The sequence below is a fragment of the Herpailurus yagouaroundi genome, unplaced genomic scaffold, assembly GCF_014898765.1.
Source record: "Herpailurus yagouaroundi ecotype Mexico unplaced genomic scaffold, PumYag 142, whole genome shotgun sequence".
Lineage (NCBI taxonomy): Eukaryota > Metazoa > Chordata > Mammalia > Carnivora > Felidae > Herpailurus > Herpailurus yagouaroundi.
The window spans coordinates 59,977,063-60,000,498 of NW_024412397.1; the positions used below are offsets into that span (position 1 = coordinate 59,977,063).

The window sequence follows — 23,436 nt, forward strand, 5'->3', positions numbered from 1 at the left end:
TTACCAACATTGGGTATTATACACTTTTTTGTTCTTTGCCAGTCTGATATTAGAAAAGTAACTTATTGTTTTAGTTTATACTTTAAAAATTAAAACTGTACCTGAACATTATTTTTGCATGGATATTAGTAATTTTTCTGTGAATTATATCATGTCCTTTGTGTAGGTGTCTTGATTTGTTCATATTTTTACTGATTTGTAAGAGCTCTTAGCTCTTTAAAGAACTTAGCTATTGCACATTTTTTTTTTTTTTTTTTTACAGTTTATTTATTTTGAGAGAGAGCTTGCAGGGGAGGGACAGGAAAAGAGGGAGAGAGAGAATCACACGCCGTCAGCACAGAGCCCAATGAAGGCCTTGAACCCACAAACCGTGAGATCATGACCTGAACTGAAACCAAGAGTCGGATGCTTAACCAACTGAGTCACCCAGGCGCCCTGCAGAATTTTTTTTTTTTTTTTTACGTTTTCTTTTGAGTCTGTTCATGGTCAGATTTATTAGTCTTGTCATTTAGGGCTCTTGGATTTATTAAATTGCAAAATAACCTTAAAAGTGAATGCAAAGAGAAACAAGTGATTCTAATAGTTTTCCAAATGAGTATCATAAAGATATTAAAGTGGAATAAGAACTAATAATCCAAGTAACTTTTGAATAATGTACATAGACTGTGTTACCTCTGTCTAAAGAGGAAGAAAAAGTGACCAAACCTTGAACTCTTATTGCATTTGTCCTGTATAGTGTCCATTCTAGTGAATCTATTTAGTGTGTCTTTCGGATTGAACAAATAAGAGTTCCCTTGTTTCTTTTAACATAACTGCAATACAAAATAAGTTACTATCAACACATGAACTACCTAATATCATGCACTGTAGAACTATAATGAATGATCTATAATTGTGTGAATCATCAAATACATCGCTATAAATATTGTAAATTTTAATTCTCATTCTGAACTATTCATGTGCAGTTGTATTAAGCTGTCTGTGTAATTTATTATTCATGGTTGTTTTTTCATGACTTAAAGAAAAATAGATTGCATGTTGGATAGAACAGTCAAAATGAAACCCCTTCTTTTTAAGAGGAACTCTGTATTCGACTTTGAGAACTCTCATTTTCATTTGGTTCATTTTTCTAATACTTAAAGGTGCCAGTGCTTTCTGCCTCTTTGGGAACTGAAATGTGTGATGAATGGAATGTAACTTGAGATGTTAAAATGAATGAGTATTTTCAAAAGGGTTGTAAAGAAAAATATTTTTGATTTGTAAATGCAAGGTTAATCGCCGTGTTTTGTGCGGTGCTTTTGTGTTCTGGTTGGTGTTGATGATCTTTTCTCCCTCTGTGCAGGTGTAATGGATAGGTAACAGAGAAACCCTCCTCACTGTCTCGTCAGGGAGGCAGAATGACTGAGTGCTTCCTGCCCCCCACCAGCAGCCCTAGTGAGCACCGCAGGGTGGAGCATGGCAGTGGTCTTACCCGAACCCCCAGCTCTGAGGAGATCAGCCCTACCAAGTTTCCCGGCTTGTACCGCACTGGTGAGCCCTCGCCTCCCCATGACAGCCTTCATGAGCCTCCTGACATAGTGTCTGATGATGAGAAAGACCATGGGAAGAAAAAAGGAAAATTTAAGAAAAAAGAAAAAAGGAGTAAGTGCCATTTTTTTTCTCTACGCTTTTGGTATATTTTGGGTAAACTTTTACTCTAATCACTGTGCCTGCTGTCTGCAAAGATTCTTGTGTGGCATTTTCTGTTCTTTACTTTTCTGGGTCTCAATTTTTGTATACCAGAGTTGTATCTTAGGGTCTTACTCTTGTGAACAAAATTACTGAATTTCCAGAAGTGGTAAAGGTTTTTGTTAGAAGTTTCGTAAATGGGTCATTTTAAATAATGTATAAAAAGTAGATATTGAAATTTTACCCTTACAGAATATTACTTTCTTGGCTGGGTTGTGTAGGCCAGTGGGGGTACACTTTATTGGAACTGTGAAAAAGGTAGTTATTTGTTTGTCTTAAGCAGATGCCACGATGCATTCTCTGTATAGGTCCTATTCTGTAGGAAAGCCAAATTGTTTAAGCATAGCTCTTTAGTATGTTAAAAGCAAATGAGGTGCTCTGTTTTGAGTTTCATGTTATACTTAAGTCAATTTGTTTTTGAAGTATAGCATTGAGATAGAATGCACAAATTGTGTGCCACTTGAATGAGCTGTCACAAAATGGACATGCGTCCTTGTAATTACAAGCATCTGGAAATAGAGCATTATCAGCACGCTTAGAAATTCCCTCCCATTATCCCTGTAGAGGGAATCCCCCACACTTCCCAAAGGTAAGTTTCTTTCAGTATAGCTTGAAACTGCCTGATTTTGAATTTATGTAAATGAAAGCATATTTCCTTTTGTGTCTAGTTTCTTTTGCCCAAAGTTGTATTTGTTAGATTCATCCGTGTTATTCCACGTGGCAGTAATTTGTCGTTTTTATTACTGGATTTTGTTTCATTGCATTAATATGCTAGAATGTATCTATTCTCTTATTGGTCATTTGGGTTGTTTTCAGTTTTTGACTTGTGAATGGTGCTTCTGTGAATGTCGTTGTACGTGGTTATACATTTCTGTTGTGGGATTGCTCTCTTAAAAGGCCATGCTTATTTTAGCATTAGTAGATCCTGCAAAACGATTTTTCGAGTGGTCGTACCAGATTGCACTCACACCAGCAGTGTCTGAGAACTGCAGCTGCTCTGTATCGTGGTATTCTCGCCCTTAAGATTTCTGCTCTTCTGGTTGCTGTGGCGTTTGTGGTATTTTAAGTAGAGGGTAATTTGTGAAATTTTTAAATTTAATCTTCGTTATGAAATGGCTTATTAAGGTAGCTGGCTAAAGAAAAGAACAGGAAAATCATATTTTAAAATAACAACCAAACCAAAGTAGGGTAACTGATAGGATATAAAACAAGTGTCAGTGTGTGAAAACCAGGGCTCTAGATGCAGAGAAGTGGGCTGATGCATTCGACCGCCATCCAGAGATTAGGGAACTTTCCTGGTTCTGCCCTCTACCCAGTTGAGACTTCAGCCCCTGCTGGTCTCCAGAAGGAACTTCACAGCTAGTGACAGGAGGGCAAAGTGTGACAGGGGAACGGCCGGAGCATCTGAACGGCAGGGCCATTTGTGTCGTGGTGTCAGATTGCTTCCATAACAGGGACCAAATATATGAAAAAAAAATCTAAATAAGAGGCCATTATTCAGATGATTTTTCATCATTTTTCATCATATATTATAGAAGGACTCCTTGCATTAGCCCTCTCTGCAGATCCTTTGTTGTGTGTTTACAATATTTGGTTTGGTTTGCCAAAATTCCACGGGCACACACATGAACCCGGTTACAAAGGTGACTGGCACGCCGCATTCGCCCTCTTGTGGTCAGGAGATGTCAGTGCAGCATCTCATGTTAGCTGAGAAGAAACCCCTTTCATGACTGGCAGCACCCAGGAGGGATTGGCCATGAAGTGAAAAGCAAGGTAGCCAGTCCCAGGTGGCACTGTTTTTGGTCCTGTTTTCCAAAAGTTCATGGACAGTTTGACATGAAACAGGTGTATGACTTATATTCCCTGCATTTCTTTGGCAGCTGAAGGCTATGCTGCCTTTCAGGAAGATAGCTCTGGAGATGAGGCTGAAAGTCCTTCCAAAATGAAGAGGTCCAAGGGAATCCATGTTTTCAAGAAGCCCAGCTTTTCTAAAAAGAAAGAGAAGGATTTTAAAATAAAAGAGAAACCCAAAGAGGAAAAACATAAAGAAGAAAAGCACAAAGAAGAGAAACATAAAGAGAAGAAGTCAAAAGACTTGACAGCAGCTGATGTTGTTAAACAGTGGAAGGAAAAGAAGAAAAAGAAGAAGCCAATTCAGGAACCAGAGGTGCCTCAGGTTGACGTTCCGAATCTCAAACCCATTTTTGGAGTTCCTTTGGCCGATGCAGTAGAGAGGACCATGATGTACGACGGCATCCGGCTGCCGGCAGTTTTCCGTGAATGTGTAGATTATGTAGAGAAGTATGGCATGAAGTGTGAAGGCATCTACAGAGTTTCAGGTATTGGGCACACGTGCTTCTCTTAGGGGTTTTTAAAAATTCACTTCCATTTTTCAAAGGAAGGGAAAAGAAGAACTTGTGAGGAAAATTGTGGCATGGTTCCTAATAAGTCTTACTCATTTCCTCAGTCCTTCTAGTTGCACAGACATCCCCCACACTGTGTGTGTGTGTGTGTGTGTGTGTGTGTGTGTGTGTGTGTGTGTTTTAGCAGTTTGCTTTTTTTGTGATATTCTCTTCTATCAGGAGCCTTGATACACGAGTTGTTCACAGTTTTCAGGAGCCCGGATGAGTCTAAACAAAGTATATGAGTCATGTCCCTTCAGTTGGGTGCCCTCAGACTGTGCTTTATTCTTCTCACCTCCTTCCGTCTGAGCAGGGCTCAGTGTTGTGAGGGAGATCAGCAGGACAAGGAAAGATATCTCAGTTAAGGGACGCTTCTTGGCCAGGAGACACTTTTATTGACCTAATCATAGAATGTATTTCCTGAGTTCGGCTGAAAGAACGTGAAATGTTATTTGCTAAATGTTTAGGCCCCAAATGTCAGTGTTTTTGTCAGCCATGTGCAGCTATTACATACATTAGTGAAACTGATTTTCTGTTTATGTTTTCCATACATGTGAAAGTTCAGATTTCTTATTTGGCAAGAATGTAATTCATATTGGATGTCTAAAATCCAGCTAAATGTATGCTACTTAAAGAAAAAAGATTTTATTTCTTTCTTTTGTACTGTACAGGATGGAAGTCCTGACCTGTGGCAACATCTGTGTTCTAAATCATTACTTTCCCATGATTTAGTTCTTGATACTGGAAAATTATTTATTTATTATTATTATTATTTTTTTAATTATTATTATTTTTTTAATGTTTTATTTATTCTTGAGACAGAGAGAGACAGAGCATGAGCAGGGGAGGGGCAGAGAGAGAGCAAGACACAGAATCTGAAGCAGGCTCCAGGCTCTGAGCTGTCAGCACAGAGCCTGACGTGGGGCTCGAACCCACGAACTGTGAGATCGTGACCTGAGCCAAAGTCAGACGCTTAACTGACTGAGCCCCTATTATTATTATTTTTTTAACACATTTATTTCGAGAGAGAAAGACAGTGTGTATGTAAGTGGGGAAAGGGCACAGAGAGATAGAGAGGGAATCCCAAGCAGGCTTAGCACTGTCAATGCAGAGCCCGATGTGGGGGTTCCATCTCACGACCGTGGGATCATGACCAGAGCCGAGATCAAGAGTTGGACACATAACTAACTGATTGAGCCACCCAGCTGCCTCTGGAGATCTATTTTATAAAACTTGTTGTTGGTCACACATTTTCATGATAAGTCAAATCATACACATTTAGAATATAGAGACATTACACTTAGTTTTTCCATTGATTTGGTTCACACAATCAATTTTTAGAGGGCAGATTTGATATATTTGGCTTTTGGGGAAAGGACAGGCATCTCTGATAATTGGGGAGCCCTTAACATAGTACCCCTTAGCGTATCATAGTTAAGAATATTTTGGCTAACATGCTACCATTTTATAGAAAATATAATCCACAGATAGGGCATTGCATTTGAATTTATAATTCTTTAGTAACATGAAGATAAACACATTTAAATGAACTTGAAAATTTGACTTTTAAAACTAATGATGAATTGATTTTTAAAGATTTAAATAATACCAACATAGCTGCTTCTCTCACTTGAGTCTGATAGGAAGGAATTTTGTTTTAGGTGAAAGTTTCTCTGAAGAGTTTCTACAGCTTTGTTCAAAGGATTCTTTTGTCTTTGACCTATTTTTGATGTTTGCATTCTTTTGGAGTTGGAGTTGCAGAACTCTGTTTGTGTGTCAGAGCACTCAAAGGGAGCTGTTCCCCTGATCATTGATTCCTGGAGGCTGAGCTCCTGCTTTGATCAATTTTTTATCATTTTTTAAGCTCTGACAGTGTGCTATATTCAGGATACCGTGGATTGGAGTTAATGGCTGTGACTTTTTTTTTCTTTCTTTGAATGCTCATAAGACTGTTTTCTGCTGGAGAGTTTTTGGTTCTTATTCCTATTATAAGTGCTAGTTTTATTTTTTATTTTGTGTTTTAAAGTTTACCTATTTTGAGAGAGAGTGTGCATGTGCATGCACATGTGTGTGAGTGGGGGAGGGGCAGAGAGAGAGAATCCCAAGCAGGCTCTACTTGTCAGTGCGGAGCCTGATGCAGGGCTCGAACTGTCGAGCCATGAGATTATGACCTGAGCATAAAACAAAAGTTGGACACTTAACCGACTGAGCCACCCATGTGCCCCTATAAGTTCCAGTTTTAAAACACACAGATCATTTTGTGTATGCTCTCTCTCTACCTGAGATGTTTTTTTAAGCATCCAGTCTTTAAAAAGAAAACAATTTTGATAACTTCAGAGTAACAACAAACCAAAGACATTCATTTTTTTTTTTTTTAATTTTTTTTTTCAACGTTTATTTATTTTTGGGACAGAGAGAGACAGAGCATGAACGGGGGAGGGGCAGAGAGAGGAGACACAGAATCGGAAACAGGCTCCAGGCTCTGAGCCATCAGCCCAGAGCCTGACGCGGGGCTCGAACTCCCGGACCGCGAGATCGTGACCTGGCTGAAGTCGGACGCTTAACCGACTGCGCCACCCAGGCGCCCCAAACCAAAGACATTCTAATTGTTTACTTGTGCAGTTTTCTGGGTAGGCACTATTGGAGAGAAAAATTAGATGCATATAAATACATGTGAGAGAGAGAAGAGGTCTTTGCTAAGAGTTTCTTTTTTTTTTTTTCAACGTTTATTTATTTTTGGAACAGAGAGAGACAGAGCATGAACGGGGGAGGGGCAGAGAGAGAGGGAGACACAGAATCAGAAACAGGCTCCAGGCTCCGAGCCATCAGCCCAGAGCCTGACGCGGGGCTGGAACTCACGGACCGCAAGATCGTGACCTGGCTGAAGTCGGAAGCTTAACCGACTGCGCCACCCAGGCGCCCCCTTTGCTAAGAGTTTCAATTAAAGTTATCACTCACCATGTTTTAGTCATGTCATAAAAGTAAGAAAATGGGGAGTATTTTCTAACTTTTATGTCAAAATGAAGATTATACAGAAATAAGCTTTATTTTGTTACTTTCATATTTAGAGTTATTGATTTTATTAGCACTGGATAAGTGACACATTTTTTGTAATGCCTTTGGAAGGTTTTCACATAAGCCCAGATGTAATAAGCACTATTGATTATAAAATGCTCTTCAGGTTAGATGACACTTAAGCATTTGCACCTGGACCATTACAGTCTCTCAGCCTTAATCTTGTTTCAGGTAATTGGCCTAGAATTTCAAGTGTTAAACACAACAGAAAGCTTCCTTGTGCTTTTATGAGCATTTGCTGGCACTGAATCCATATCACTTAAATTCAGATTGGACTGAGGGCTTCAAAACTTATAAAATGTTTGAAAACCAGCCGTTTTGTGTGTCAGTGTTTCTGTGCAGTAAGAAAAACAAAACAATTGGGTTTGAGAAACCCAAGTTTCACTTTTTTTTTTGTGGTGGTTCCAGCTGTGTTCCAGATTAAGAAAATATACAAAAATTCAAATTTAAAAATAGAAATTAGATGGGGATTATTTAATGGACACTTTTTTTTCACAGAGTGTGTTTAGATAGCAAACCCACCTTTTGTATTTATGATACAATGTTTGCTTATAAAAAGTAATGACCTACAACTTGTTGGAACATGCTTATAAATACCGAGTTGTGCTGTATGTTGTCAGTCTTGTGACTTGTTAGAAAAGGCCATTGGCCCTTTTTGGGGAGCAAGACTTGCGCTTGGATTGTAGTTGAATTTTTACCTACCTAGCTTTAAATGAAAAAAAAAATGTCCCTTGAATCACTTGGCATGTTTTAAAACTTAAAACGCTCCCTGATTGCTCTGACTTTTGTTCTGAATATTGAGTTTTCCTGGTATCATTTAGCTTTTGGTTGAATTCACCCTCACAGTGTAGTCTTTTATGTTATCATCCTTACGGAGGAATTGTACGAACCTCGAGCAGGTCATTGCTTCATAACTAGAGGTTTGGCTCTCCTCAAATCTCTTCCCACAGCAGTGGGTGTCATGGTGAAAAAAGTTGTGTGTTTGATTATTTTCTTGATACCCTCTTTCCCTTCGGAATTTGGATGTTTTTAGGAATTAAATCAAAGGTGGACGAGCTGAAAGCAGCCTATGACAGAGAGGAGTCTCCAAATTTGGAAGAATATGAGCCCAACACCGTGGCCAGTTTGTTGAAGCAGTATTTGCGAGACCTTCCCGAGAATCTGCTTACCAAAGAGCTGATGCCTCGCTTTGAAGAGGCTTGTGGGCGGAGCACGGAGAGCGAGAAGGTGCAGGAATTCCAGCGCTTGCTCAGAGAGCTGCCAGAATGTAACCATCTTCTGATTTCTTGGCTGGTCGTGCACATGGACCATGTTATCGCGAAGGAACTGGAAACAAAAATGAATATACAGAACATTTCTATAGTGCTCAGCCCAACTGTTCAGGTACATGGCCTTCCCTGCACACGTGCCCTCTGATGCTGACCCTGGGGAGTCATTTTCTATTGCTAAATCGCACACCAAGCAGTTAACCAGCAAAAGTAGATACTAGAGTATTGGTCTTGTTCTCTCGGAACACGGACAGTGTCATGACTAGCATGTAGCTGTGCAATTTGAGTGTTGTACAGTCTTTGGTGTGGTTCTCCAAACCAGTTCCTGATGACAGTGATCCCTCATGAGTAGAGGAGGAGCCCATGGTACCCACAGTTACAAAGTTCATCTGTAGACTTTGGGAGATTTCATTTATTTCTTCAGATAGCTTCATTAAGCTTCATTGCTTAATTATATTACACCCTATATCAGACTCCAGCACAGAGGGACCTGACATCATTTGTTTGGTCAGGGATTTATCCTGATGATTTCATTCATAAAGATAGATCCTAGAGAAGGATTTTATAGAATTTTAATGTGAGGAGGCATTTCAGGGAGTTGGTAGTATGTTAATTGGTGTCTCTTTACAGCATAAATACTTGGCCTTTGTTTATTGCTGTTGACTGGGTGCTGGAACAGAGCGTTTATTGTCATTTAATTAGAGTTATATGGTATGCTCGATATTTTATTCAGGCCAGACACAAAAGGCAATAAAAATGAAGTGCTGACGTTTGTATTATTTTAAGCTCTCTTTTTGACCAGTATACTAGGTTATTATCAGCCATTGTTACAATGCACTGTTGTTGTAAGGGTGTATTTTCTTGTATTCAAGATTCTTTCATCACTCATTGACTATATTTTGGAAGCAAATGTTTCTCAAATTTCAGTTTGATCGTTCAGACTAGTCAGAATTTCAGAATTTGGTAAATATTATATTGTTACTTAATATTACTGTAGTAGGGATGATAGTTTCATAGAAGGTTCAAGTGTGTTGTTAAGTTTTAGGTAGAAAGTAATTGATGTCCTGATCTCCTAGAATATGAACGTGATATTTAAACACTGGTTGTCCATATGTGCCTGCAAAGCATTGATTTCCAGAGTAATGGCTCTCATGTCAAGCCCAGCTTGACAACTCCTGGTACTCTTCCTTGCCCTGTCACTCGCTAGATACACTGGTATGTGTTAAAGGTCTCAGAATAACTCGAGAGTAAAGAACATAAGATTTTTAAGATCAGTATTGCTAAAAAAAAAAAAAAAGAGAGAGAGAGAAAATTGATGATCATTGAGTTCTGCATCCTTTTTCCTGTCCTTTTGTTTATTTATTTTTTCAAATTCCTTATGGTGCTTGAATACATTCTTGAATATATGCTGTTTTTCCATTCTCTTAAGTTGGTCAGTAATTAGCAGAGCATGTCCAGTCACTGCCTTGGAAAAAAGTCACTCCCATGTCTACGATTAAAGGATGTACTATGCAGCAGACACAAATTAAATGAAATAAAATGATAATTTGAATAGGTTTTTGGGGTTTTTTTGGTTGGTTTTTTTTTTTTTTTTTTTTTTTTTGCAAATCTTTTTATTTATTTTTTCTTAGATTAGCAATCGTGTCCTATATGTGTTTTTCACACATGTGCAAGAGCTCTTTGGAAATGTGATACTAAAGCAAGTGACCAAACCTCTTCGATGGTCTAACATGGCCACTATGCCTACACTGCCAGAGACCCAGGAGAACATCAAGGAGGAGATCAGAAGACAGGTGTGTGTGTGCTCAGCCCCACCTTCAACCCTAAAGAGCCTACCTTTCCTCTGACCCTTTTGGATGATTATGATGATCAACAGGGATGGTTCGGAGGAGGAGCTCTTGTTCACTGAGCACTTTCTGTGGGTCTGGAAATTGTCGGGCACGTTGTTCGTGGCACGCTGAGGGCAGAAATCTCTGCCTGGCCCTATTTCATGCCGGTGAAGTCAGAATATTGTGGTAGAAAGAATACAGATTTTGAAACCCAAAAGACCTGGCTTTAAATTCTTGCTGTGGTTAAAGTTAACTGATTTTTAGGCATACTGCTTAACCTCTGTTAACCTTGATGATCCCATTTTAAAATGGGTCATCTTGTGGTTTGGCATGAAGATTACTACCATAAATGAGATAATGGTGCCAGGCACGTTGTAAGGAGTCCAAAAGTGTTAACTTATCTGGACAGGGTTGCTGTTATCAGCCATGTTTTCCAGATAGAAATAAACTTGTGGAAATTAACTCACTGTGTCACGTGGCTTTAGTAAACTGTATAGAACCAGAATTTGACCCCAAATCCAGTGCTTTTCCACCGTTCTGTTCTGACAGAAAATACCGTTCATTTGATGTGTGTGTGTTTAGCAAAACTGATTACGAAATTCAGGGCCAAGAAATCTACCTATATTTGATTATTGTTATACTTTTTATTTGCATACATATTATCAAATTTTTGCTTGGTTTTCTTTCCTTTTATCTGCTCTGAGCTCCCATCATTAGTTGTTGATGTGTTGTGGGAAAGGGATGTGAATGAACTGTTACTGAACCAATGTAAATTAATGATGAGAACCTAATGCCCAGGCAAAAAAGGATTTTCAGTGATAGCCTCGAAAAAATAATTCATGCCATTAAGATTCCCTTACTGATAATTGAAAAATAGTTGGTTGTACATCTTTAGAAATTTCATATGGTTTTATTTTGCGATGATGAGACATGGGATACCACTCAGTGTGTGGTATATTGTTTTCTAGGAGTTTCTTTTAAATTGTTTACATCGAGATTTGCAGGCTGGGATAAAGGATTTATCTAAAGAAGAAAGATTATGGGAAGTACAAAGAATTTTGACAGCCCTCAAAAGGAAACTGAGAGAAGCTAAGAGACAAGTGAGTAAATTTGGCATTTTGGTACGTCATGTCGATAATAGAATATAAACAGAATGCGCTGGAATTTTTTAAGTTAAGTTTCTCTTAAAACACAATATGTACATGTCTCCTGAAGTAAAGTTCCCTGAGTGTTCCCAGTTCTGGATTATTGATCCTTCATTTTGGTATCAGGGAAATGATCATTTAGGAAGTTGGTTTTTTGGTTTTTGTTTTTTTTTAAGTCAAACATGATTTTACTAAAAGCTGTTTTGTCATTTCTTGCTTGGTTGTACTTGTAAACAGAAGCAATTGGATAGTGATACATTTCAGAGACTGCTGGGGAATTTGAAGCCTTTGAGTCAGCTCTTGGGAAACATGAGGAGGCAGTTTTATTCACCTCATAAAAGGAAGAGTAGCCTGTGACTCCTGCTAAGTTTGGGGCACACGAATCAGACTTTTCATCTCCTCTCATGTATGTTTCTTGGTTCTGGGGCCGTGGGTTGCCTAGCCAAAAGGCTGAGATCTCAGATCTCTGGACCCTCTTACAACCTGTGTTCAGATTCAATGGCAGGCCCCACAGTACTTCCAGGGAACGTTAGTCAGCATCCATCAGACTGCTAGAGCATGATCAGTGGTGGGTCACCATTGTGGTTGTGCTAACAGACAAAGACAGCTCATGTATTTATGTCGCTCTGAGATTAGAGATTTGCATTTATGTGGAAGTTAGCTTTGTCAGAGAGGAAACATGAGGTGTTTGCACATGCCTTCTAGGACTGGCAGACTGGCAAAAGCCCTTTGTGTGTTTTTCTTCCTTCTTTTCTCCTGCTTACCGATTATCTGTCTTTTTTTTTTTTTTCCTATGCCTGTTGTCGTTCTCTTCATGCTTCAGTCTGGAACCAGTGACTGACCGATTAGCCCTCATGGTTGTAATTATTACCCACATGGCATTGCCTCTCAGACTTGAAATGAAGGGTCTCTGACCTGTGACAGGGATAATGGATGTTTGGTTTTCATTACTCTTGCTTCTCCTCTCTCTTGGATAAAAGAATTGTGACAGAGCAAACCAGAGGCACTTTAGAAAGGATGGATTACTTTTACTCTACCAGTTTTCTTTATGCTATCTCTTTATAGCTGCTCGTTCATTTATAAAATTCTCAAAAGGTTTTGTCAAGTTGATTTCAACCTTGAGAAATAAATTATTTGTTTATTTTTTTAATGTTTATTTGACAGAGAACAAGCAGGGGCAGAGAGAGAGAAGATAGGATCCAAAGCAGCCTCTGTGATAGCCAAGAGCCCGATGTGGGGCTTGAACTCACAAACCGTGAGATCATGACCTGAGCTGAAGTCGGATGTTTAACCAACTGAGCCACCCAGGCGCCCCAAAAATCCTTTATATGTAGACAACATGACTGTCTACATACAAAATCTATCAAAAAACTCATAAGTGAATTTAACACAATTGTGGGATACAAGACTAGATACACAGAAGTCTGCTGTATTTCTTTATATTAGCAATGAGCAATCAGATATTGGACCTAAAAAGAAAAATGAAGACCAAATAGGTGGAGTGATATATCTTAATATTGTTAAAATGTTAGGTTTTCTCAAATTTATCTGTGGATTTAATCCCAATCAAAATCTAAACAGGTGGGTTTGTAGAAATTAATAAGCTCTTCTAAAATTTATGTGAAAATACAAATGATGTAAACAGTTGTAGAAAAAGAACAACACTGGAGGACTTGTACTACCTGATGTTAAGACTTGCTGTGAAATTACAGTAACCAAGATAGTAGATGTTGGATAAAGAGAAGCATATAGAGGAGAAAGTCCAGAAATAGACCCACCAATATATGGGCAGTTAATTTTCCACAAAGATGATAAGACAATTCAGTGGGGAAGGATTTTCTTTTCAACAAATTGTGTTGGAACAATTGAATATCTGTATGCAAAAAAAGAATGACCAAAACAAAATCCTTGACTCTTTCTACACAGCATATGCAAAAACTAAGTCAAAGTGAATCTTAGACCTAAAAAGAACTTCCAGAAGAAAGCATAGAAGATCTTACTGACTTTGACTCAGGTCAGGCAGTAATTTCTTAAATAGGACACAATACCCATGAACTGTAAAAAAAAAAAAAAAAAAAAATTGTTAGATTACATCTCATCAGCATTCTAAAACCTGCTCTTCAGGGGCACCTGGGTGGCTCAGTCGGTTGAGCACCTGACTCTTGGTTTCAGCCCAGGTCGTGATTTCACAGTTCATGAGATCGAGCCCTGCGTCGGGCTCTACGCTGATGGCACAGAACCTGCTTGGAATTCTCTCTCTCCCTCTCTCTCTGCCCCTCCCCTGCTCACACATGCACATGCTCTCTCTTCTCTCTCAAAATAAATAAACATTAAAAATAAATAAAAATAAAACATGCTCTTCAAAAGACACTGAAGAAAATGAGTATACAAGGCAGAGGCTGTGACAAAATATTTGCGAAAACACATACCTGATAAAGGACTCAAATATATAAAAAACTTAAGACAACAAAATTTTTTTTTTAGAGTTTATTTTTTTTAAGCAGATTTAAGTTCATAGCAAAATTGAGAGGAAGATACAGAGATTTCCCATATACCCTCTGCTCTCCCACCAGAGTATGGTACATTTGTTATAATAAGAATTCAGTTTTTAAAAGGGCAAAAAAGCTGGGGTGACTGGGTGGCTCAGTTAAGCGTCTGACTCTATTTTGGCTCAGGTCGTGATCTCATGGTTCATGGAATTGAGCCCTCCCGTTGGGCTCTGCGCTCACAGTAAGGAGCCTGCTTAGGATTCTCTGTCTTCCCCTCTCTGCCCCCCTTCCCCCTTGTGTGTGTGCACACTCTCTTAAACATTTTTTTTTTTTAAAGGCAAAAAAGTTGAACAGGCACTTTACTAAAGATCATGTACAGATGACAAATAAGCACATGCAAATAAACAATGCTCAACATCGTTTATCATAAAGGAAATACATATTGAAACCACAGTGAGATAACACTACACACCAACAAGAATGATTAAAAATAAAAATACCAGGTGTTGCCAAGAATGTGGCGCAACGGGTAATGCAAAATGGTACAGTAATTTTGGAAAACAGTTTGGCAGTTTCTTATAAAGTTAAACATATGGTTACCATATGACCAAGCAATCCCACTTTTAAGTATTTAAAAGAAGGAAGCATATGTACCCACTCGAAGCATATATGTACGAAATGTACATAACAGCTCTGGTTATAATGGTTCAAAACCAGGAAGGATCCAAATGTCCATCAGCTGGTGAATGGATAAACAACTTGATGTACATTTATGTCATGGCATATTACTCAGCAAACTACCAATACAAACAACAAAATAGATGAATAGTAAAAGCATTATGCTGAGGGCACCTGGGTGGCTCAGCCAGTTAAGCATCTGACTCTTGCTTTTTTGGCTCAAGTCATGATCTCATGGTTTGTGGGTTGGAGCCCACTGTTGGGCTCTGTATTGCCAGGGTGAAGCCTGCTTGGGATATTCATTATCTCTCTCTCTCTCTCTCTCTCTCTCTCTCTCTCTCTCTCTCTCTTTCTCTCACTCTCACTCTCACTCTCTCACTCTGTCTCCCTCCTTCCCTCCCTCCCCTTCTTTCCCCCTCCCTCTCTCTCAAAATAAAGAAACTTAAAAAAAAAAAGCATAATGCTAAGTGAAAGAAGCTACATAAAAAAAGATACTGACTGATTCAATTTATATGACACTCAAGAAAAGGCAAAACTATAGCAATGGAAAACAGGTCAGTGGTTGCCAGAGGCCAGCAGATGGTGGAAGAACCCAAGGGTACTTTGTGTGGTGATGGAAATGTTCTGTAATGTGATTATTGTGCCGGTTACTTAACTGTATTCATTTGCCAAACTAATTGAATTGTATACTTAAAATTGACAACATCCAAACAAACAAAAAGATCACAGAAGATCATTTATATGGATGGGTTCCAGAAATGGTGAGCACGTTAACCAGAATTAAACATTTTTCATAGTGCGACCACAGACTAAGATGCACACCTTATTTTGGAAGCACAGTTAACAAATGCTCATCTATCCAGTGGGTCACCTGACTGTTACTGCTACTTTTGCAATTCTGGGAAGTGAGAAGGAAGTTTGGTGATGGTGTGGAATTGTTGAATATGTGTTACATAGGGGCTGAGCAGTTCTTTTTCATTTGTCTCACCCAATAGGAGTGTGAAACCAAGATTGCACAAGAGATTGCCAGTCTTTCAAAAGAGGATGTTTCCAAAGAAGAAATGAATGAAAATGAAGAAGTTATAAATATTCTCCTTGCTCAGGTAAGCTAAACTTTTTCTCTACTTTGCAAGATCCTTTCTTAAAAATTGTACATAATTAAGGTATACAGCGTGATGGTTGATACACCTATACATAGTGAAGTGATTACTATGGTGAAGCTAATTAACATTGTTTCCTCATACAGTTACGTTTTTCTTTTGTGATGGGAACACCTGAAATCTATTCTTTTAGTACATTTCCACTAGTTAATACAATGTTATTAACTATAGTCGTCATGCCTGTATACTAGATCTCTAGACTTACTTATCCTTTGTAATTGCAACTTTGTATCTTTTGACCAACATCTCGCCATTTTCCCCATCCCTTTGCCTCTGGTAACCACTGTTCTACTCTCTACTTCTATGAGTTCTACTTTTTTTTTTTTTTTTTTTAAAATTCTACATAGAGGTGTGATCATACAGAATTTGTCTTTTTTTTTTTTTTTTACGCTTATTTATTTTTGGGACAGAGAGAGACAGAGCATGAACGGGGGAGGGGCAGAGAGAGAGGGAGACACAGAATCGGAAACAGGCTCCAGGCTCTGAGCCATCAGCCCAGAGCCTGACGCGGGGCTCGAACCCACGGACCGCGAGATCGTGACCTGGCTGAAGTCGGACGCTTAACCGACTGCGCCACCCAGGTGCCCCCAGTATTTGTCTTTCTATGTATGGCTTGTTTCACTTAGCATGGTGTCCTCCAGGTTCATTGTCATAAATGGCAAGATTTCCTTCTTTCTCATGGCTGAATAATATTCCTGTGTCTGTGTGTGTTCGTACACACCCCGCATCTATCCATTCATGCATTGACCACGAAGCTGTTTTCATATTTTGACTATTGTGAATAATGCTGCAGTAAACATGGCAGGGCAGGTATCTCTTCAGTCTTCTTTTCATTTCCTTTGGGTATATGCCCAGAGGTGGAATTGCTGGATCGTATGGCAGTTCTTCTGTTCTGTTTTTCATAACGGCTGGGTTCAGTTTACATTCCTACCAACAGTGTGCTCTGTGAATGTGGTATATCACATTTATTGACTTGCATATTTTGGACCATCCTTACGCCCCAGAGATCAATCCTTCTTGATCATGGTGTATGATCTCTTTGCTTCTGTGTTCATCAAGGATATTGACCTGTAATTTTCTTTTCTTGTAGTGTCTTTGTCTGGCTCTGGTAATCATAATGCTGTCCTTATAAAAGGAAGTTTGAGAGCATTCCTTTTTCCATTTTCTTGGAAGAGTTTGAAAAGGATTGGCATTACTTCTCTAAATGTTTGGTAGAATTTACCTGTGAAGCCATCTGGTTGTGGTTTTTGCTTGGTTGGGTGATTTTTGAGAACTGATTCAGTGTTTGTACGACTCTGTTCAGATTTGCTATGCCGTCATGGGTCAGTCTTGGCAGGTACTGTGTTTCTAAGAACATACCCATTTCTTCTAGGTTATCCAGTTTGTTGGCGTATAAATGTTTATAGTAGTCTCTCATGATGCTTTGTATTCCTGCGGTATCAGTTGTAGTTTTTCCTCTTTCATGTATAACTTTGAGTCCTTTTATTCTAGCTAAAGGTTTGTCAATTTTGTCTTTTCAAAAGACGAACTCTTGGAGTGCCTGGGTGGCTCAGTCGTTTGAGTGTCTGACTCTTGATTTTGGTTCAGGTCTTGATCTTTGTGGGTTCAAGTCCCACATTGGGCTTTGCACTGAAAGCTCAGAGCCTGCTTGGGATTCTCTCTCCCTCTCCCTCTCTGCCCCTCTGTGCATGCTACTGTGCACGTGTGTGCTCTCTCAAAAATAAACATTTACAAAAATAAAAACAACTCTTAGTTTCATTTATCTTTTGTATTGTTTTTCTAGTCTCTATTTCATTTATTTCTGCTCTGATCTGTATTATTTCCTCCCTTTTGCTAATTGTAAGTTTGTTCTTTTTCTAGTTCCTTCAGCTGTAAAGATACGTTGTTTGAGATCTTTCTTTTTTCTTAATGAAGGCATTTATCACCATAAACTTCCCTCTTCGAGTTGCTCTTACTTCATCCTATAGTTTTGACACGTTGTGTTTCTACTTTCATTCATCTGTAGATATTTGATTTCTTCTTTGACCCGTTGGTCCTTCAAGAGTGTGTTGCAAGACTCTAAATGGTCCTCATATATTATAATTTGAGAAGCTCAACCACAGAGGTGTGAGTCTTTTAAAGAAACTCGAAAGATGATTAAGTGGCTTTAATGGGATCATGCCTGTTGTATTTGTTGGTTTTAACTTTTATGTGGTGTTTGCTGAAGTGTTCAGGAGAAACTATCCTCTACTGACTGCTACTTACTGGACACTGTTCTAGATGCTTAATCTCATTTTATCCACACACAGGGCTGAGTTATAATGTTTTCCGTAACTTACAGGGGAGTTGTAATTAATTTGTTTCATGTTAATGAGATGGCAGTTTAAAAAAAATTAAAGTTTATTCTTTCATTTTGAGAGAGAAAGAGTGTGTGAGTGAGCGGGGGAGGGGGAGAGAGAGAATCCCAAGCAGGCTCTGCCCTGCCAGCACAGAGCCCAACGCGGGGCTTGAGCCCATCAACCATGTGATCATGGGCTGAAACCAAAGGTCAGACACTTAACCAATTGAGCCACGGAAGCGCCCAGACTTTTAATATTTTAAAATGTGTTTTTCCTGACCACAAAGTTTGGGATCCTTGAAATGTAACAGTATACATTTTATCTGATTGTTGTTGCTGATAACACCTGTTTAGATATTTTCATTTTATTCTTTGTGGGTGAACTCATTTGTTGGAGATGAATTGCTTTATTATTCATTCATTGATTTGACAAATAGCTCTTGAGTATCTACTGTATTCCAGGCATAGAGTTGGAAATGCGCTCCTTTCTTTCTCTGCATTTCTCAAGTCAGCCTCACTCTGTTCTGGAAACTCCCAGAGGTTAACCAGAAATGAAGTCCTAGGTTCTGATGGCAGTCTGTGTATTTCCAGAAATTCACATGTGTGGGGTACCTAAAGCTTTACAAGTTCAGTTCCTTTTCTGTCACTTTTTTTTTTTTTTTAAATGTTTATTCATTTCTGGGAGAGAAAGTGAGATAGAGTGCTAGTGGGGGGAGGGGCAGAGAGAGAGGAAGACACGGAATCTGAAGCAGGCTCTGAGCTGTCAACACAGAGCCCGATGTGGGGCTCGAACCCATGAACTGCAAGATCATGGCCTGAGCTGAAGTTGGGCGTTTAACTGAGCCACCCAGGCGTCCCCCTTTTCTTTCACTTCTGAGAAGGACATTGTTTTGCCTAGCAGGAACACAGCTCTTCCCCTGAAGACAGGATAAAGTCCCAGATTATGTCTTTAGTTCAGAGTTTTTCAGTCTGACATTTTTCAGAACATGAGCTTTAATGGGTCCCCTGGGGTAAAGGGAAAGCATCTGTGTTTAGAAACACATGGGGAGGGAACGCTGCATATTACATCTCTGAGAGCTTGCTCGTGCTTGCTGGAGGCTTTGAGTACTTCCCTCTAGAATTTGACCCCAGTGGCGTTCAGGTTCAAACACAGGTGCTTATCCTTTCAATACCTAGAAGTTGAGAAGGAAATGCTGTAGACCCTTGCCTCAGACTCCTTGTTTTCCATAGCCTGACATTTCTGCCTCTGAAATTTTGTCTGCTTTGGTTCTTTTCTAGACTCATTTCTAGACTCATAGGTTGGAGGGGTTAGCTTCCCTTTGGTGATCCAGTTTTAGAAATGCATATCTGTGAAAGCAGAATATTTACTGTTTATCATCTCTGGGGACGTGGGTTGAGGAGGACGGTGGATTTTGGTGAGGAGGAAAGATTTCATCTGGGAATGTTTTCCCTTTACTAGGATTTGCTTTAAGGTAATACACCAGCTGTGTATCTCCTGGGTCCTTCTTTTCCTAGTTCTATCTTGACCCCGAAATAGATAAGAGAGGTCCTTACTGAGAAGTAGAAAGGCATTCAGGAGGGACTGGGAATCAAAAACAGACCTTTGTGCCCAGGGTACTGGTTCATCGGGAGCCTTTGCAAATTGAGGACAGGGGATTCTGAGGTGGCATTTTTTGTCTTGGGAAAAATCTAGATATTCCTCCCAAATAACTTAGTCTACTTTTTCTCAGCCTTTCCATGACATTAGTTAGGGAAACAGGATTATAAGCTTTGTAGTACAAGCTCTCCCATAACTTGTGTTACATATGGGGCTAAAGAATTTAAGGCAACATAGGAGACCCCAAAAGGTGACATTCCCTAGACTCATACTCTCGAAGGTGCTCACCAGTGGTCATTATTTCAGGAGAACGAGATCCTGACTGAACAGGAGGAGCTTCTAGCCATGGAGCAGTTTCTGCGCCGACAGATCGCCTCCGAAAAAGAAGAGATCGAACGCCTCAGAGCTGAGATTGCTGAAATTCAGAGGTAGAGGAAAGCAGAGGGTCTTAGTTTTAAGTTCGCAAGAATGTTTACTGAAAAACGCACGTAGTTGTTTCAACTCTCAGACTTCCACGCAAAAGAAGTGGGCATCCGAACCGGTCAGCTTTACCGTTTCTTCCTAAGTGGCTCCCCTGAGTGGACCCGTGGAGCGCTGGTGAAGGGGAAGGAAGGGCGGGAGGGCAGCGGTGCGCGCTCCTCTGCTCACCGGCTCTCTCGGCCTCCCGCCCGCAGCCGCCAGCAGCACGGCCGCAGCGAGACCGAGGAGTACTCGTCCGACAGCGAGAGCGAGAGCGAGGACGAGGAGGAGCTGCAGATCATCCTGGAGGACCTCCAGAGGCAGAACGAGGAGCTAGAAGTGAGCACCGGCTTCCAGAAAGTTGCCCTTAGAAGCGGTCTTCCTTTCTGTGGGAACGAGCGGGGAGGCTGAGGAGAGAGCTGAGGGGACGTCTCACCGGAGCCGGCCGGGCGCGCCGCACAGTGTGGCCTCAGCGGGCGCCCTTGGGCTGTGGCGGCTGCCCCGACTGCCCTCGAACCGCTGCGAAAGATCTGGGCTCAGTTCCTAGAGATGAGCAGAAAGAGCAATGCTGGTGGAAGAGGTCGAAAAGCCTCCTGACTCTCCTGTGGGTAAAATGGGGACAGAGCTTTCTCTTGTCCCTTAACCCTCGGAGCAGCCAGTGTGTCGGCCCCAGGGATCGGGGAGGCAACCGCGTGGTGAAAAGCAAGAGATTTCTGTGATCGCGATCGGAGTTCCCCTGCTTACCCCAGATTAATCATTGTCTCCAGATGTACCTCAGGGGTTGAGAGAGGAGAGCCGTTCTCGTCTTGCTCTAAGAACAGGGCGACGGCTTGCTTTCCCTCGTCCCGATGCACTCAGCTGCTGGGGCAAATCAGCCTCCCACTGCATAGAAAATAGAATCCCGCACAAAACTGCCGCCCACAGAAGTCCCGTGGACAGAGTTCAGAGGGGCTGCCCACCAAGGTCCACGTCCCAGGACACTGGCTACGGCCACGGGTGTGTCGTGGGAGAAGCAGAGCAGCGGTTGAGGCCTGGGCCACCAGGTGGCTTCCCTTCTTTACAAGGGCCTCCCATTGGCACTTTAGTTTGCTTTCCTAACACTTGGCAGACCACGGGAAAATCCTAAGTAGGAAGATCTATTCCAGAATTGCAGTACTTGGGATCTAGGTGTAGCCGCTGTAAGAGAGGATACTCTCGCGGTTTGAACAAGACGGTTATGTCCCTCGCCTGGCAGACATGCACGTCTGCCACCCTCCACACGGGAAGCCCTCCCCCCACGTGGAAAACATTTGGGGTCCAGAGTGGCCTTAGGTCTTGCCCACTCTCAGCAGGAAGGGGGAAGGAATCCAAGGATGCCTGGTGGTTAAGGGCCTCCGCTCATACCTTGTTAGCAAAGGCACAGTCACGTGGCTGTAGGTAGCTGCCAGGGAGCCTGGGAAACGCAGGCTGCGTAGAAATGCCACAGCACGGAGAGGAGAGGGTGCGCCGTGCAGCCAGTAAGTAGCCTGCTACCGAGGGAGGTTTGTAGGATTCTGGGATTAGCTACTGTCTCGCTACCTCGACTTTGCTGAATGCAGGCAGATAATCTAGAACTGATAGTTTTCTGTAGTTTGCTTCAGTAGCACAGTTCAGGTGTAAAGAAATGCCATTCACAAAAGACAAAGGACGTTCACTTTTGAGATAAATCTGGGATTTGATCCTGTCTCTGACGTCCCCCTCTAATTGCTGGTCAAGTCCCTCTCATCTTCTGCTTACTTAGGGCTAGTCAGGAGCCAGTTCAAAACATACACCTACTTGAAACACTGAGATATTTATTATTATTAAGCGGACTGTTTTCTCTTGGTACATTTATGTTTTCCAGATGTGTTCACTCTTCTGTAATTAGCAGCAGTTTCGTTCTTGAATTTTGTGCATTCGGGGTCGAGGTGTTGACGTGTCTCATTTGCGCATCCGTGTTCCTGTCTCCAGTCTCACAGCTGAGTTGACTAAAACAGAATAGATTGCTGTGTAGCACACCCTTGCTAACTGTTCTCTATTCCTGAATCTGTTCCTTTGGACCTTCTTGCTTAAGTGACGACTGTTCTTTTGTCGTTCCTCAAGATAAAGAACAATCATTTGAATCAAGCAATTCACGAAGAGCGAGAGGCCATCGTCGAGCTGCGGGTGCAGCTCCGCCTGCTTCAGCTGCAGCGAGCCAAGCCCGAGCCGCCAGGGCAGGACGAAGAGGAGCCCGAGAGGCGCGGGGCCGGCCAGCCGCCCAGAGACGGCGCCCCGGAGTCGAAAGCGGCTAAGGAGCAGGCCAAGCCGTCACCGAGCAGAGACAGGAAGGAGACGCCCATCTGAGCAGCCCAGACCCAACGAGACCCGTGCATCTTACTGTAATCCCGAGAGTCAGAGTGCACAACTCTGTGCTGTACATTCTGTAAAGATGTCTTTTCTCCTCAGACTCTTTCTTCTCTCACACGTATGACTTCTCCGCGTCAGGCTCAGGTTACACGGGAGGACAAAGCAGTGCACGCATTGTGGGCTTGTAGGGGACAGATGAGTTTTCCAGATAGTGTCAGCTTATTTGAAGATTAATTTTCCTTGTTAACGTAAAACTATTTTAACCCTTGAGTGGCTTCTTTTTAAACCAAAAATCGTCTTTCTTTGCTTTTTTATTACAGCAGAATCAGGATCTCTTTCTCTCGGAGTGGGCTGCGGCGGGTGGGGGTGGGGGGGGTGGAGCCAAACAAGGTAAATCCTGTTCCTGCCTTGTGGATTGCCCCGTAGTGTCACCCTCCGGGATCTCTGCTTACTAGTCACTCTTGCTTGTGCCTTTTACACCTTCTCGGTGCAGATTCTATAATGGGGAGCTGCCTCAGATTTCGTGACTGGCCAGAATGGCTGTTACTGAGGTTACCTTTGCCCACCCTTGTCACCCTCTCCTTTGACGGCCCCAAACCAGTCCATGAACCTGAGTCACCGGATGGCCTGACCTGTCACAGAGCTGCCAGCGGAGCCCGCCCGCTGGCCCCGGGGCAGCGTGGCCCCCGTGTAGGAGCAGCCGCCAGGCTCCTGCGGGCTCCTCGCTGCCGGTGATCACATGCTTTTCAGTGGGTTGGTCAGAGGTAGCCGCCTGACCTGAGGCCTCCACACACAGGACCGGTTCCTTAACCCGGAGATCTTCTCGTGTGACTGATCTTCCATTAAACACAGGATGACTTAGATTGCTTGCTTGGGCTGGAATGTAAAAGTCTCTCTGCCTGAATAAGCCATATATGCTCTTAAACAAAAGTGTTCAATTACC

At 41.4% G+C, this 23,436-nt stretch overlaps 1 protein-coding gene across 1 annotated transcript; it reads left to right on the forward strand.

Moving 5' to 3' along the window:
* The first annotated feature begins 1,397 nt into the window (after window positions 1-1,397).
* RALBP1 (ralA binding protein 1) lies at window positions 1,398-22,593 on the forward strand. The gene is made up of 9 exons (XM_040479403.1): window positions 1,398-1,641; window positions 3,609-4,067; window positions 8,239-8,588; window positions 10,105-10,266; window positions 11,271-11,402; window positions 15,610-15,717; window positions 19,995-20,116; window positions 20,363-20,486; window positions 22,248-22,593. Exons 1-9 carry the CDS (start codon window positions 1,398-1,400, stop codon window positions 22,488-22,490), a joined length of 1,944 nt encoding a protein of 647 aa, XP_040335337.1. The 3' UTR covers window positions 22,491-22,593.
* Window positions 22,594-23,436: the final 843 nt, after the last annotated feature.